The sequence below is a fragment of the Nelumbo lutea genome, chromosome 1, assembly GCF_056320005.1.
Source record: "Nelumbo lutea isolate HS-2025 chromosome 1, American lotus-T2T, whole genome shotgun sequence".
Lineage (NCBI taxonomy): Eukaryota > Viridiplantae > Streptophyta > Magnoliopsida > Proteales > Nelumbonaceae > Nelumbo > Nelumbo lutea.
This window is the reverse complement of record NC_142684.1, coordinates 99,746,317-99,761,952: the sequence shown is the minus strand read 5'-3', so window position 1 is coordinate 99,761,952 and position 15,636 is coordinate 99,746,317. Positions and strand designations below refer to the sequence as shown.

The window sequence follows — 15,636 nt, the reverse complement described above, 5'->3', positions numbered from 1 at the left end:
ACGCATGAGCCTCAAAATCCAAGCCCAACACAACTCAGGGGTATGGGCTAGCCCAATTGCTATAGTGACTGGGCTGTGTTGGGTATAACCCACTTTATAGTTTCACATTTATGAGAGATCAAACATTGGAACATCAAAAAATGATGAAGGTAAAATTTAAAGGATGCAACTTTGGTTGATAGTCAGTATGCTAACGGTTAGTATTCATTTTTATTGGAAAAAACTTTGTTTCAGTGTACATCCCATTTAACGATAGGTTAAATAAATATTGGAATAACAAAAAAACATAGAGGGTAAAGAGGGATCATGATTCTATCCGATCCAAAGTTTGATCCTATTTTATTAGATTTGGATATCTTCATCACGGATTTTTGGATCGGATCCGATTTAAAACAGAATCTGATTCGGATCATTCCTATCCGATTCAAAAGGATCCAATATGTTATTTATATTTTTATAAATTTTTATATTATTTATTTTTTTTATAAAAAAACACGTATATGTGATGAAAATAGTTGAAAATACTTTCATATTTTGTTTTTCTTTATTTCAATTATTATATTTTATTTTTTAATAATTTATTATTTAAAAATTTTAAATCTTATTGGATCAAATTTGAATATCCAACATCCTTATCGAATTCGAATGTAAATCAATGTTTGTGAGATTCTATCGAATTGGATTGGACCTATAATTTATCAGATCGAATTCGGATATACCTTGATTTGAATTTGATCCTATCTATTTGCATCCCTATAAAAAGGGAAAGTGTAACTAAGTTTTTTGACAAAACATTGTTACCATCCTCATTTTTATTATAGATTATAGAAATATATAATGGTTATAGAGAAATTAGGGTACAATGACTAAGGAGGGACAATAATGAAAATATAAAATATATAATATGATAAAATACAATTGGAATGACAATGACTAAAGGGGTAATAATAGAAACAGATATATAATTGGAGTAATAATAACTAAAGAAGAATAACGATGGAAATAAATAATCGAATTACCCATCTACCATTCTATTTTTTATATGATAATAGAAATAAATAAAAATATCTTTATCTTTATTCCTCACTTGAATTGCTGTGTCTCACTTGAATTGCTGTGTGAAAATAGAAAAGCATGGAGGCATAGGATTTGACATATAAAAAAATGGTGTTGGAGTCTAAGGTATCGGCCCAAAATCTAGTTGTCCCATTCTTTTCAAGGGATACGATTATAAATATGAAAATCTATTTGTCTCATTCTCTTTGGGGGATATGATTGAAAATACTGGAACGATCCATCCATTTCTTCATTTTTATAAATGTGTCATTATTATTATTAATAAAGATTCACGGGAGATGTTCATAATGCACATCTGAAGCGCCCAATTGTGAGGAGCAGATCCCGTCACCCTCGTGGGGAGCTGATTTGAACTCGGATTGCGGTGGAGTGGAGATGTGAACTCGGAGACTGGATGGAGACGGGAGAATTCGGTTGCAACTCAATCTCAATGACGTGTTTCTCGTAACGCTCAAGGCCAAACAAAAACAGCATCGTACAATCAGATCCTTATAATGTCGTATGCCGAACATCATGGACTTGGGAATCCAGACAAAAACACGATAGCGCTCTGAATTTCCGCGAGAAGATCTCTCTCTCTCTCTTTCTCTCTTAAAGGAGAAATCCGTCGCATTGCAGAAGACCTTCGTCTTCATTATCGATCTCCTTCGTCTGTTTTGGATGGAATCAGTCTTAGGATTTGAATTTTGTTGGCGGGAATTCGTTCTGTTCGTTCTCTCTATTTGCATCTCCAGGGGAAGATAGAAGCGTTCACGTGTTTGAGCATAAAGAAAGGAGAGAGATGGCTGCTTCGGACAATACGAGGGGACTCATTCTCGCTGTCCTTTCGAGTGCTTTCATCGGCGCGAGCTTCATATTGAAGAAGAAAGGCCTCCGACGTGCTGGCGCTTCTGGCACATAAAAAAAAAGGGGGATCCTTCGTTTATCTACGACGTGTTTATCTTTTTTCTTTCCAGATCTGAGGAATTTGTTTTACACTTCAATTTGAATGCTCAAAAATTTTCATTGCTATAAGTCATATAGGGACTCCATTCGTGGGAAGGATTTGATGGTCGCAGTTATATTCAATTCTGTAATTTGTCTATCGATTCTTCTTTCTCTTACCTTGGCTTTGATTCTCTCATTGTCCATAAAGGTAAGTGTCAAGTGATCAGAATTGTGGAAAGAGAACAATGAGAATAAAGAACAAAATGCAGAGATTATTATGACTTTGGAGTCTAAACTGGAGCCATGAAAGATTGAATACTGATCGGATGTTTTATAATTTTGATGGGTTGACACATTAAATAGTGACTGCTGATGACATACATCAACTAGTTGCTTTGTACTCACGATTAATATCATATCATAGGATCAAGCTATTCTAGATTTCCAGTAATTCTTCCTATTGGAAATCGTGCTTTCAGATTATAGAAACCCGTCAAAATGTTCCGGTACTAAATGGAATCTGACACCACTCTTTCATCTTCTTGACCCAGTAAAATATTCTGTAGCCTGTATTTTTACACTTTGGACATAGTATTTATACCTATGGAGGCTACTCCACTAACTTATATCAACCATCCATGATGAGGGAGAAATTGAAGAGGATGCTACTTGTAGAATTAGACAAAGGTGGTTGAAGTGGACAGGTGTTTATGTTTAACTGGCATATACCAATGAGACCAAAAGGAAAATTTTATAGTGAAGACTATAAGATCAATATTGTCATATGGAGACACAATTTTGGAATTGTTACTCCTCATTATTAAAGAGGACTTAGGAGTAAACCCAATTAGTGACAAGGTGAGGTATAGTTGATTGAAATTGTTTGATCATGTTCATAGACAATTAATTACTGCATCAATGAGGAGTAACTTGGTGCAAACAGAGGATACAGAGCAGAGGAAGGACCAAAGAAATCAAAACATGGGATAAAGTGGTAATAAATGATCTGATGACTTATAATTTGGTTCTTGATAAGGCATGATGGTGGGACAGGATTCGTGTAGCTGACCACAAATGGTTGGGATTAAAGCTGAGTGAAGTTGATCTCCATTCACATAAATAAACTATATAAACACTTCAATATTCACTATCAAGTCATTCGTATTGAAAAGCTAACTCAAATCTAGGTCCTTAATGAAAATTCTGATCTCAAATACACAAATACGAGTATCTTGATATCCAGTTAGTCAAGGTAGTTTTTGCAGTTTGCCTGTATTTTACTCTGATGCACAATTAACTCAAATAGAAAAGTTCACAATAAGAATGAGTATTTCATATGCCAATGTTTAAGGTCAAGGCCCAAGGAGACTTCTATATACCAAGTGGAACTCCAAAATTCTCATTGCAGCATCTTTAACATGGGATTTATGTCTCAGTTAAAAAAGCTTAGGTTCTAAGAATTTGTGACTGGTTATGCTTAGCATTAACCTTACATCATGCATGTATGTAATTAAAAAAAAAAGATAAAGAATGAGGATAATGGTTATATACTTAATATGAATGCAATAAACCGAATGAAAAATCAAAAAACTTCTTTGCAGAGGCTACTATGTGGCTAAAGAACTTTTCCCTACCCTACACCCTAAAGAATTGATGTATTTTTAGTTCTCTGAATCTAATACCATATGCCTCACTGGATAGTAAACTGACCTTAACACTTCAGACCTCATTTTGTGCACATTGTGGAATTTTTCTTATCCCTCATTTTGCACCAGTAATAGTTACATGTCAAAGGAATTTTTCACACTAATTCTCACAGATGGCAAAATTCTCATACTGTAGGAGTTGGAGGACATACATACTTGTTAGAACCGGGTGGGCAGGGATGGCGTCAAGTAAGCTTTCAAATTATATATATTCAGGTAATAGTCATAAGCAAATGGTTTATTGTCTCTGGGTCTGAAGTTTTTCCTTTCAAACAGTGATTGCTGGAGAAGTTGCAAATTTTGTGGCTTATGTTTTTGCTTCAGCTATTCTGGTAACTTCCCTTGGTGCATTGAGTATAATTGTCAGGTATTGATTCAAAAGTTTCTACTTTGTTGCTTTATGTAAAAACTGTTGATGAGAAGTTCTTATATTTCTAATATGTATGTTTCTTGAATGAACTTGTTTGTTTAACTCTAGTGCTGTCTTGGCACACTTCATGCTGAAGGAATGATTGCAGAAAATGGGTGTGTTGGGATGCATCTCCTGCATTGTTGGTTCAGTGGTGATTGTAATCCATGCTCCCCAGGAGCATTCTCCAAACTCTGTACAAGAAATGTGGACTCTGGCAACCCAGCCCGGTATTGTTGGAGTCGGTCATGCACCTTTAACCACATTTATTGAGAAACTGCTAATTGTTTTATTACTCTCGTTCTCTGCAGAATTTTTGTGTTATGCAGCAGCTACATTATTAATAGTATTAGCCCTGGTGCTGCACTTTGAACCTTGCTATGGGCAGACAAATATATTGGTTTACTTGAACATCTGTTCTTTAATGGGGTCACTGATGGTAATTCATGCTCTCTTAAGTTCTTACAGTCTAGTTGCACCCTCTTCCAGTCTTTTTCATATCATGCCATTTTTTTTCTTGTCTATTGGGCTTTTGATCTACATCTTATTTTGCATGATATGCAGGTGGTGAGCATAAAAGCCATTGGAACTGCAATAAAGCTCACATTGGAGGGAATAAGTCAGATAGCTTATCCTCAAACATGGTTTTTTGTTACAGTTGCTGTTATCTATGTCATTATACAACTAAATTACCTGAACAAGGTTTGTAAAGAATAAGCATTTTCACTTATTAACTCCTGCACTTTGATTATTCATTTTTCTAGGAAAATCAATATTATGAAAGATCAAACTTTTGTAATTGCTCTGTTTCTGTTGATGTTGTAATTATTTGTTCACTAAGATCCGTTCTTCATTTGTGAGGTATATGTTTCAGTTAGCATCATGCCAATCTTCTATGCCTGATGGTACCTCCACCTGTTATCCTTGGTCCTTGCTCAGATGACTCCCTTATGTTGAACACCAATTTCTAAATCCAGCTTGTGTCACCTTCATGTTTTAAGGAGATTTGCCAAGTATTTCTGAGATTGTTATAACTGGTTGTTCAGCAGTAGTTCCTGATCTTTCAATAGAACTATTAAATAGATGTACTATGGTCCAGGTTTTTTTAACTCATCAGTGCTTTAAGTCAACATAGAAGTTTTCCCTTTGATTCAGAAACACAAGTCAAATAGAAAATTCCTGTCTACATAATTCTGGGTAAAACTCTGGGGGTTACAATAATTTAAATTATTTGGATTCTCATAAGGGTCATCAGTTCATGTCATTCCATGTGAATTCCTTGGTCTCTCCCTCATATTCTGGATAAACTAAAATGTTCATATTGGGGATGAAACATGGTTAAAGAAAGTGGAAGATATGGTAGCTGCCTAGTTTGAAATTTCAGGAGCTAAACCTGCAACAGGAAAATTCTAGGATTGCAACCTTGCAACTAAATCACCTAATCAGATGCCTTTAGAATATTAATGCCCTACTGTTCATCAACCCTCTTCTGTTTGTTCTTTGTATGCATTAAGTTTTTAATATTATATAGTGAAATATTATCTAATAAAGCAGTATAAACATTTAGAGTCAGGAATATGTTTCATCTCTATTAGTGATTGGACTAGTTATTTGAATTGGCAATACTAGTCTCTGCTTTCCTTTGGGATATCTTGATCACTCAACTTCTTTAATGTTTATGGTATCCCTGTTCAGGCATTGGATACCTTCAATACAGCAATCGTTTCTCCAATTTTCTAAGTAATGTTCACAACACTGACAATCATTGCAAGTGCTATAATGTTTAAGGTATGATTCATTTTATGAAAGGAATCTTTTTTGTAATTTCTGGGACATAGTGTTTTTAAGTCTTGTAATTTTTTTATTTATGCTGTGGTAACAGGATTGGTCGGGCCAGAACTCGAGCAGTATAACTTCTGAAGTATGTGGATTCAATACTGTGCTTTCTGGAACAATCATATTTCACACTACCAGAGAGCAGGAAGCATATCCTGTATCAGGTGACTAACTGGTTGGTAGGACCCTCCATTGAAAGTGCTTCTTCTGGGGATATCTTGACCAAAACTCAAGTTACACAACCAAATAGGATGTTTGTGATTTCCACTTTATGACATTCTTATGAGTTGTGATAGTCATTGGCACTGGCTCTCTGTTGGAAGTCATAGCTCATAGGCAATGGCTTTCTATTGAAGTATCTAAGGGATGGATGATTATGGCATTTTGATCAGGTATCTTGGTGAGTACTAGCTGGGGGCAGTGGGATGGTAGGTTCATGTGTTGTAAAGTCCATCCTGAGCCTCTAGGGTCTGCACCATAGCCAGATTATCTCTTAAAAAACCATATGGAACTCTTGAAATACAGGAGATTGAGAGCTACCTGTATATTATTATTATTATTATTATTATTATTATTATTATTATTATTATTATTATTGTTGTTGTTGTTGTTGTTGTTGTTGTTGTTGTTGTTGTTGTTATTGTTATTGTTATTGGTATTGGTATTGGTATTGGTATTGGTATTGGTATTGTTATGGATATTGCTACTGCTATTGCTATTGCTATTGTTAATTGGGTATTACATGGGCAAATCTCTCGATGCCATTTTTCTTTAAACATGGAAATTGACTTTTCATCTTCACTTGACCTGGAGCATGTTTGGAAAGAAAAAAGCAACATTATGTTTGTGGCCATGGATCTATAACTATGATAGAGTTGGCTAACATTCAAAATTATCCTTAACCTAAATGGTTAAGAAGGTAAGTACTAAGTTTTATTACCAAATAACACTCTGAAAATATGCCTTTTTCCAAATTTCCTTATTTGGGTGGCCCTTGTGGGGTGCTTAAAGCATCAAGGGATTATTATGATTGCGAAGAATTAAGATTTTTGCATTGAATGTTCTGATAATTCAAAGGCAAGAATGTTCTGTTAGAGGTGGGTAAACATCAAGGACGCCCCAGATTGTGGTTGAGTGTGGACTTTTTCTTTTACTTGGTACTGGGTGATCCTTGCCAATCAAAGTCATTCTGGGAACTGGACAGTGGAGCATTTAGAAATATTTCCTTCTCTTAAGAAGGTTAGTGGGCAAGTGATTAACTAGAAAGTGAAGATGTGTATTGAACCCAGTTCATGGTATCAGCCCCCCGCAGTTTAGTAAGTTCAATAGGTAGAACCTGTCGATGTAATTTATTTGAGAATGGTTAACCTTGGCATTTTTGAAATAAAATAGGAAAATTGTAGAAACAATGGGCAAAAGTTTGATGTATGTGGAATCATCTATTCCAACCTCAGGTTTAAGTTTAACATCCAAGGCATGTGTCATATAATGTCCATTGCCAAATATTCCATTAGATTTTAATGGAAATGTGAATGTATTTGGGTGAGCAATCCAATTAATCATTTGACCATTTAGTGTCAGTTGCAACTCTTGATGATCAGTTTCCATCCCTTTGCACCATAGGACAAAGTTGGGTTCCTGCACATATTTTCCAATTGTATACTTCTTTTATTTAGCCTGAGCTTATGATTTACCTTTGTACTCAATACAGGAACTATTTCTTGGCATGTTTGTGGTGATTCAATAAAGAACATTGAGGGTGATCATTACATTATCTTGCACGGTGCGGACTATTGAGTAGTTGGCTATTCTTGATATCTTTATATGTGAAAATATGATCACGACATAGGCACTTGACTGCTGAGGAGTGAAGAAGATAAATTTGCAGAGATGCACATATGCCAGGAGCAAAGATTTGGTTAAGATGGCTAAGATTTTACTGATAGTGCTGCAATGGGACGTGTCCAGTTTGGAAGCCCATGCGTAATTGTTTTCAAGCATGAAAGCAGATCGTGGAAAAATAGTGGATAGGCAGGAGATATCTTTGATGTATTCATATCATGGGGTATATTGTATATATATAATTCGTGATTTATTCACTATTTGGCGGAGGGACAGTGAACAATGATAAATTGGCGGAGTAGATCCATCCTGGGGAGTTCAGAGTTGGGCTGGATGAGCAGTGAATTCTGCCAATCTTGAGACAATCAGGATTTTATCCATTCCATGAAAATGCCTCTCAAGTCAAGGCGAAACATCATGGACGAACAAGGTGGAAATGTCTACCACATGCCTTGAGCCAATTAGCCAGACACACTCAAGGGTCGAAGAAGGGTCGGTCATTCACTCCATCGTGAAGGCAGGCTGGTTTTGTCCCATTATTGCACGGTGAGTATTGGATTGTCCAACAATTTCATATCTTCTGAGGTGAGATTGCTTTGTCCTTGGAATGATGGACCACTAAAGAAAGTGAAATGAAAGCATACAGAAGCTTTGGTTGAACTTCTTTCACGAGATAAGCCAATTTGGAGCTAAAATATGCGAAGTTCCCAACCGTATGACAACTCGGGCCAAACCCACTTCGGGGATTGGGATGTGTTACATTGAGCCGGGACAAAAACCAGGCCAGCTTGTCAGTCAATTGGGTGAGTGGACGGCCCTGACCCAGAAACACCTATTCTGTTTTTGGAATATTCGAATATTCTAATCAGGCGTCACTCGCTTGCATGACAATTGACAAGTTGACAGAATATCAGTCGTACAACAAAGGAATCGCTTCACTGTTTCAGTGCTTTCTTTACACGCTACCATCAATTTGTTTATACCCCTCCGGATGAACTCGGATCTGCTATTGTGCTTCAGATGCGCGGTTATAGATTACATTCAAGGGGGGTTGGTTGCAAATGACAACCGAAGCGGTAATATTACATTCGCAAAAAAAATAATCGACACAACCGTTTTAACTGGAAGATAACGGTGAGGTTCTTTCCATCGCGAAGACAGAAGACTGAAGTCACCGAACGCGGGAGCAAGAAAAAGTTGAGCGCGGGAATGCAATTGCAACTATCTTATTCGTAACGCAAACGGGTAGTCTATCACACACCGTCCATTGCTCTTCACACGGATCTTGATGATGCTGCATGCATATCTGCCAAATAATCTTCTGCTTTACCATTCCCCACCTAAAAAAACACACACACACACACAAAAGCGAGCAACGCAAGAGCATCCAAACAACTGAACAGAGCGAGCGAGGAGAATGGCGACCACCGTATCTGCTTGGGCAAAGCCTGGGGCATGGGCCCTCGACTCTGAAGAACACGAATCCATGGAGCTTCTTCAAAAGCAGCAGGCCAGTGAAAAGGAGAACGCCAGTGAAAACAGTAACGGTCATTACGATTTGGCCTACCAACAACCACATCTCGCCCCTGATTTCCCTTCCCTCGCCGCCGCTGCCGCCACTAAATCCAAGAAGAAGAAGGGCCAGACATTCTCCCTTGCCGAATTCAGCAGCGGCAAGTCAGTCACCCACGGCTCCGCTAAGGTCGCTCAATTCAACCTAGCCAAGGGTCTCACAGCCGAGGAGCTTCTCATCCTCCCCACCGGTCCTCGCGAGCGCACTGCAGAAGAGCTCGAGAGGTCTTCCTCCCGTGGATTCCGTTCTTATGGCTCTGCCGGCATGCATGATAACGGACGAGGTACCAGGTATTCGAACGGTGACGATGCTTCGAAACCCAGGTGGGGATCTTCAAGGAATTCGGATGATCCCCGCGGGAACCATAGTTTTAACAGGGAATCTGCTCCTTCCCGTGCTGATGAGACCGACGATTGGGGTGCTGCTAAGAAATCTGTGGCTGCTACCCCTGCTTCTGAGCGCAGAGACAGGAATGGGTTCTTTGATTCTCATTCTAGGGCCGATGAATCTGAGAGCTGGCTGTCAAACAAGGGCTTTATTCCTTCCGAGGGGTGGAGAGGCGGTTCAGGGGGTGGATTTGAAAACCCTAGGGACAGAAGGGGAGGCTTTGAGATGTTTCAGAAGGATTCTTCCAATCGTGGCGTTGTAGATTCGGAGTCTTGGGGAAAGAAGAGGGAAGAGAACAATGGGAGCGGAAGGCCAATGCTAGTTTTGCAGCCGCGTACGTTGCCAGTGAACAACGGCGACCAGCAGCAGCCGGGACCTGGGATTACGACCAGAGCCAAGGGTTCGAGCCCATTTGGAGAAGCTCGCCCAAGGGAGGAGGTTTTGGCGGAAAAGGGGCAGGATTGGAAGAAGATTGACGAGCAGCTTGAGTCGGTGAAAATCAAGGATATTAATAATGGAGGCCCTGTTCATAATGATGGGCTGTCTTTAGGAAAAAAGAGTTTTGGAACCGGAAACGGGAGGGTGAGTCTACCTGAAGATAGGACTGAGAGAAGCTGGAGGAAGACAGATTCAGCTGATGTTCGTCCCTCAAGGTATGGTCTTATCTAAACCAGTTGATCGTTTTGTTGATTGATCTCTTATCTGAGTAAAAAAGTAGTTCTTTAGTATTGAACGAATTAATTGATTTCATGTGTATAATTACACATTGTTTGCACTTGTAATTTTGACGGGCTATACATACAATTTTGCATCTTTGAATTTTCTAATGCTTAAGGAATAATTAACACCATTGGAAATGCTTACGTGTTCTAGACTTCTAGTTTCCAAATTTAATATTATCTTTTCCTTGCTAACTCTGGTTCGTTACCTGGGGCTCATAATTTCATCCTCTAGATCATACTGCATATAATTTTTTAGACGGTTTCTCTCTTTTGGTACATGGGGATCTTTAGTGATTTGTCTATTTGAATATTAAGAAGTCTAAATTAGCCTCTCTATACCTTGATAGGGGGAAGAAAATACCAGTAAGTAATTGAATGATGTAATAAACACTCGTTGAACAGAAATCCTTGACAAAGAAGGTGATTCTGCATATCTATAAAAAAAAAAGGTGATTCTGCATGCCAAGATTTCCACCGGTTCCTAAGAAGGTGATTCTGCATGTCAAGATTTCTACCGGTTTCTTGGGCCTTTATATTTAAAGTTGTATTCGATTCACTTTTTTGGTGGTAAAGAAGATAATCCATTAAAAGAGCAAAGGGAAGCAAACAAACAACACAAACCAACAAACAGAACAGAAACAAACTATCTAATTACGACAACAGAATAAATAGCTATTACTGTCAGCAGACAAAATATCTAATAACCAAGAAGGGCATTGCCTGAACCACTCGGAGTGAAACCCAACATAGCAACTGCATGCGCTGCCCCATTAGTTAACCAATGCACAAAAGGAAAAGAGATGTTTAAAAGGCTTAGCAAGCTGCAAAATGTCCAGGACCAAGAATGCAATTTCCCTGAGGCAATTCAGCTCACCATTAGCTAAGGAGGAAATCACTAACTGACAGTCAGACTTGATTGAACAATTACTTGCACCCAGCCTAACTGCTAGCTTAACACCTTCCTTGACAACAAGAGCTTCTGCCTCCAAAACTGAAACAGCTTCAAGAAGGCCACATTTAGCTTGCCACAAAACACACATTTGAGTCTCTGGCCACCACACTGAAAGACGCAATACCTGAAGACCAGCATCCACATTAATCTCTTGTTTAGTAACATCATTGAGTAATTTATTCTCATAGGGTTGCACCTAACTATTGCCTGCACTATACAGAAATCTTCCAACTTCTTACTGATCAAAAAGAAAAAAAAAAGATCCCACATCAATATTGCTGACTGGGTAATCCCATAAACAACTTTTATGTCCACACTCCACAAGATTCCACATTGGTTGTTTTTGTAGTACATCTTCTCAATTTTGTTTTTTGTCTTTTCTGGCTGGGTTCTTTTTGTACATCGTCTCATGATTCATTCCCTTCCTTTATGCAATGAAAGGTACCTTTTCTCCCAAAAAGATCCAACATTAGTTGTGCTGGGTGTTCTTTGGGGTGTTGGTGGACACTCGTTTAAAGATTTTATTTTATTTTATTCTTTTTCTTTCCTTAGGCGCTCTCTTTTTAAAATGATGGCTCAATTGGCAAAGTTTCATATTGGTTGTAGTGAAGACAAAGGAGTTAATCCTGCCTTTATTGTGGGTGGAGAGGTTGGGAGACTGCCTACCCCTGTTGTGTAGACCATTTGCCTAGCAAGAAAACTTTCATTGTTTTATTTTATTTATATGGCATAGATGTCCCCTGTTGTCCTGTCAATACTATGTGAAGCTATATGCTAGAGAAATCTGTTTAATTGACAAATAGTGCATTCGGTTTGGAATTTGGTCTTCATGATTGTTTCTTTTGTTATTTTTTAATTAATGAAATTGATGTTAGGCTTTTTTTTTAATCAGCAAATTAATGTTAGGCTATTCACACAGAAAAATAAATTTGGTTGAAATTATACCTTGATTTATTCATGATTGCCCTTTCTTAGTTAACTGCTTTAGTTAATGGAATTGATGTTAGACTATTCACTTGGGTTTACATTCAGTTATTTATTATTTATTTTATTTGGAGTGATGGGAACAAACATATCACATCAATTTGTTTGCTTTAGTCTGCAATGTGGAATTGCAAACCGGTGCTTGAATTAACAATTTTGCCTCTCAGAATTCAAGATTACAGACAATATAATATAGTTTATGGAACTACGGCCAATTCTTTGTGTCAGAAACACACTTGAGTCTTGATTGAGGCACCACCACCACCAAGTCTGATCCACTTAGCATGGAAACTTGCACGCATCTGAGAGACAGACGACTATTAAAATTAAAATTTAAACCAAATAAATAAGAACCTGTGGAGGAAGGCGGACTAGGATGGGGTTTGGGATGTCCTATCTTAAGGTCAAAGCATTGTCAGTGTTCTTAATGCAATGTGATATTGACTAATTTTTTTAACCTCCCTAGGCAATGCAAATGCAATGTGTAGTTGGTATCTAGGCACTGGCCTGTTGGTCACAAAAATGTGTTTTAAGTTTAAGATATTATTGCAATCTTACACAGATCAACTCAACAAAGCCTTGTCCGAACTATATGGAGTTAGCTAAATGAATCTTGTTTCAGTGTCATGTTCTGCTGCAGTCTTAATTCTTATATATCAGTTGATATAGACTTAAATATGCAATAAACAAATTATATTAAATGTATGTTTTACAATATTCATTATATAAACAAATAAATGGAGATTGGGTAGTGAGAAATAGAAGTGATAGTATCCATTTTCAAGGAAAGCATGCATTTTTTTTTTTTGATGAGTAGGAAAGCATGCAATTTTGATTGTTTAATGTGGCTCCTTGTTTGTGGTAATTCCATATTGGTACCCCACCAAATGGAGGAAAGCTAAAAGAACTCTTCCACTACCCCATTTTATAATCTTATGGCTTTTGTATTTATAGACAATCGCCTTTCTTCATGCCATCAGGAGTGCTTTAAAGCAACTATCAAACTAGCCTATGTATAACAAAAAAAAGACATAAATAATATATATGATATATTTTATGGAATTAGAGGTTATCACAAAGAATTATGTTCATGGTGAGTCTGGTGACTAGTTGATGACGAGTCAACACCTTAATAGTATTGAGTAATGTTCTCATTATAAAAAGAAATGGGAGAAAACAATGAACCATGAACTGATGTGCTGGTTCTTATGCCTTAATGGTTAATCTATTGTGTGGTCATAGGACTGAATTAGGTAAAATAAGTAGTGGGCAGGAGCTCCTTACCCTTTACCAGCATCCCCTTATTGGTCTTCATTTTGTTCTAACTTCTAATTAGTCTTTCTGAAAACATACAACGTTAGTTCTTTGGAAATTAGTCTCTATCTTGTTTTAACCATATTTATGATATTCTTTTCTCCATTGGAAGAAGCCAGAGAAAGCAGTGGAGAAGGTAATGGGGTTGGTTGGAATTAATCCAGTTGTAGTGCTTGCTCAGATTTTCCCTCTGTTTGCTCTAGATGACTGTTGCAATGCCACCTGGGTGCTGTCTGTTCTATCGGTTGCTTTGATGCTGATGCTCATTTGGTTCTTACAAGTTGTCTTGTGTGCAGTGCTGGGAAAGTCCACGAGGACGGAGGCGTTTCTGAATTCTGATGATAGAATGACTTTGGTGGATGAGAAGCATAAATGGGAGCTTCCACGAAAATGTGAGGTATTGAATTGCGAGATTATCAGATTCTTGGTCCTATTTTCTATTTTTCTTTCCCATATTTTCTCTTTGGTTTTGTTTTTATCCCTTTTGGGTCACTGTAGATTGTGGGGCAACCAGTTTTGGTAGTCTTTTTGAGTAGTTTGCTATTTAGGTTTATATTTAGACTCGTCTGTGGCGGAGGCATGACCACACTAAATTATTTGTATGCGTTGTCTTCTTTTTGAAGGATTAATTGCTCCAGTTTTGGTAGTCTTTTTGAGTAGTTTGCTATTTATATTTAGACTCGTCTGTGGCGGAGGCATGACCACACTAAATTATTTGTATGCGTTGTCTTCTTTTTGAAGGATTAATTGCTCCAGTTTTGGTAGTCTTTTTGAGTAGTTTGCTATTTAGGTTTATATTTAGACTCGTCTGTGGCGGAGGCATGACCACACTAAATTATTTGTATGCGTTTTCTTCTTTTTGAAGGATTAATTGTTCTTTCATGTTGAGCAAATTTTGGATATTCTAATTTTGTGACAACTAAATTAAGATTGTCTCCTAGAGGTGGAGGATGGATTCTTTCCTTCACGGAAGAAGTAAAATTATTACCTATCTTGTGTTGTGAAGTTTTTTATTTCTCTGAAAGTGAAGTATACAGTTTCCATTATCAACTGTGGAAGTGAACGTGAGACCAAAATTTTCTGTTTCCCTTGTTTTCGTCTTTTTCTTCTGCTCGTTAAATCCCATTTTATGCCACCAATCAGGGCTAGATATAGCCAAGATGATGGTGGCCACCAATCAGAATCCCTTTTGACCTTGGTGTTTTTAATCCTATGATGTTATTCCCAAATCCTAATACTTGAAAGAACATTGGATAGACAAAGCCTTGATAGTCTAGGTGGCTATTGCTAGCCATGCTAGCGTATAATATTTACGTTTACCATCCTCCAATAACAGATTGTTTGATCTACTGAACTCCATCTATCTCCGCCGACTTGGAGTATACGATTTGAATACTAGTCTTGACGCTGATTTCCACTTTGCTCTCTGCCCAACTTACCTACTCTCAACTTTGACTACTTCACCTCCTTTTAGTTTTGTCTGCTGGGCTGTCGAAGGAAGCAGAATACCACCTACGTCTTGCCGCATGGAGCCAACTGGTTGGTTCGTAAGGTCTTTGTAGTGGAGATTTGGAATTGGGATTGAATGGGTTAATCCCGTTTTGGTGAGGTGATTACGAATGTTAGTCCTGAGTTCACATCTGCGCCCCACAGTGCATCCCCGCCGTGTGTTGGGAATATCTCCCGATGATAATAACAGACCTGATGATGTCATCATCGGGAGATGATCCCTGGGACGTTGTGGGGCGCAGATCTAAACTCGTTAGATGGACAAAGTCCTTCAACAACGGTAACGTAATAAAAGCATCTTATTATCTTTTACAATGCAGTTGTCATGTCAGACATTGCTTCCAAATCTTTCTATGATTTTGTAATATTTTTTTTTTGAATTTTTAATTTAAAAATAA

General features: G+C 37.8%; 1 protein-coding gene and 1 pseudogene across 2 annotated transcripts; both read left to right on the top strand.

Moving 5' to 3' along the window:
- The first annotated feature begins 1,989 nt into the window (after nucleotides 1-1,989).
- LOC148876390 (putative magnesium transporter NIPA6) lies at nucleotides 1,990-8,626 on the top strand (annotated as a pseudogene). Its single transcript, XR_016105896.1, has 8 exons — nucleotides 1,990-3,899; nucleotides 3,987-4,077; nucleotides 4,189-4,349; nucleotides 4,431-4,558; nucleotides 4,684-4,821; nucleotides 5,815-5,907; nucleotides 6,002-6,119; nucleotides 7,667-8,626. The product of XR_016105896.1 is annotated as a putative magnesium transporter NIPA6 (transcript).
- A 187-nt stretch (nucleotides 8,627-8,813) lies between these two features.
- LOC148876389 (eukaryotic translation initiation factor 4B3-like) lies at nucleotides 8,814-14,493 on the top strand. Its single transcript, XM_088966717.1, has 2 exons — nucleotides 8,814-10,410; nucleotides 14,026-14,493. Exons 1-2 carry the CDS (start codon nucleotides 9,215-9,217, stop codon nucleotides 14,066-14,068), a joined length of 1,239 nt encoding a protein of 412 aa, XP_088822843.1. The 5' UTR covers nucleotides 8,814-9,214; the 3' UTR covers nucleotides 14,069-14,493.
- Nucleotides 14,494-15,636: the final 1,143 nt, after the last annotated feature.

Bases quoted from the DNA above. Each gene is read 5' to 3' on its own strand.
- LOC148876389 (XM_088966717.1), top strand. From the start codon at position 9,215: ATGGCGACCACCGTATCTGCTTGGGCAAAGCCTGGGGCATGGGCCCTC. The intron at 10,411-14,025 runs GTATGGTCTTAT...TCTTGTGTGCAG, and splicing joins GCTGATGTTCGTCCCTCAAG to TGCTGGGAAAGTCCACGAGG.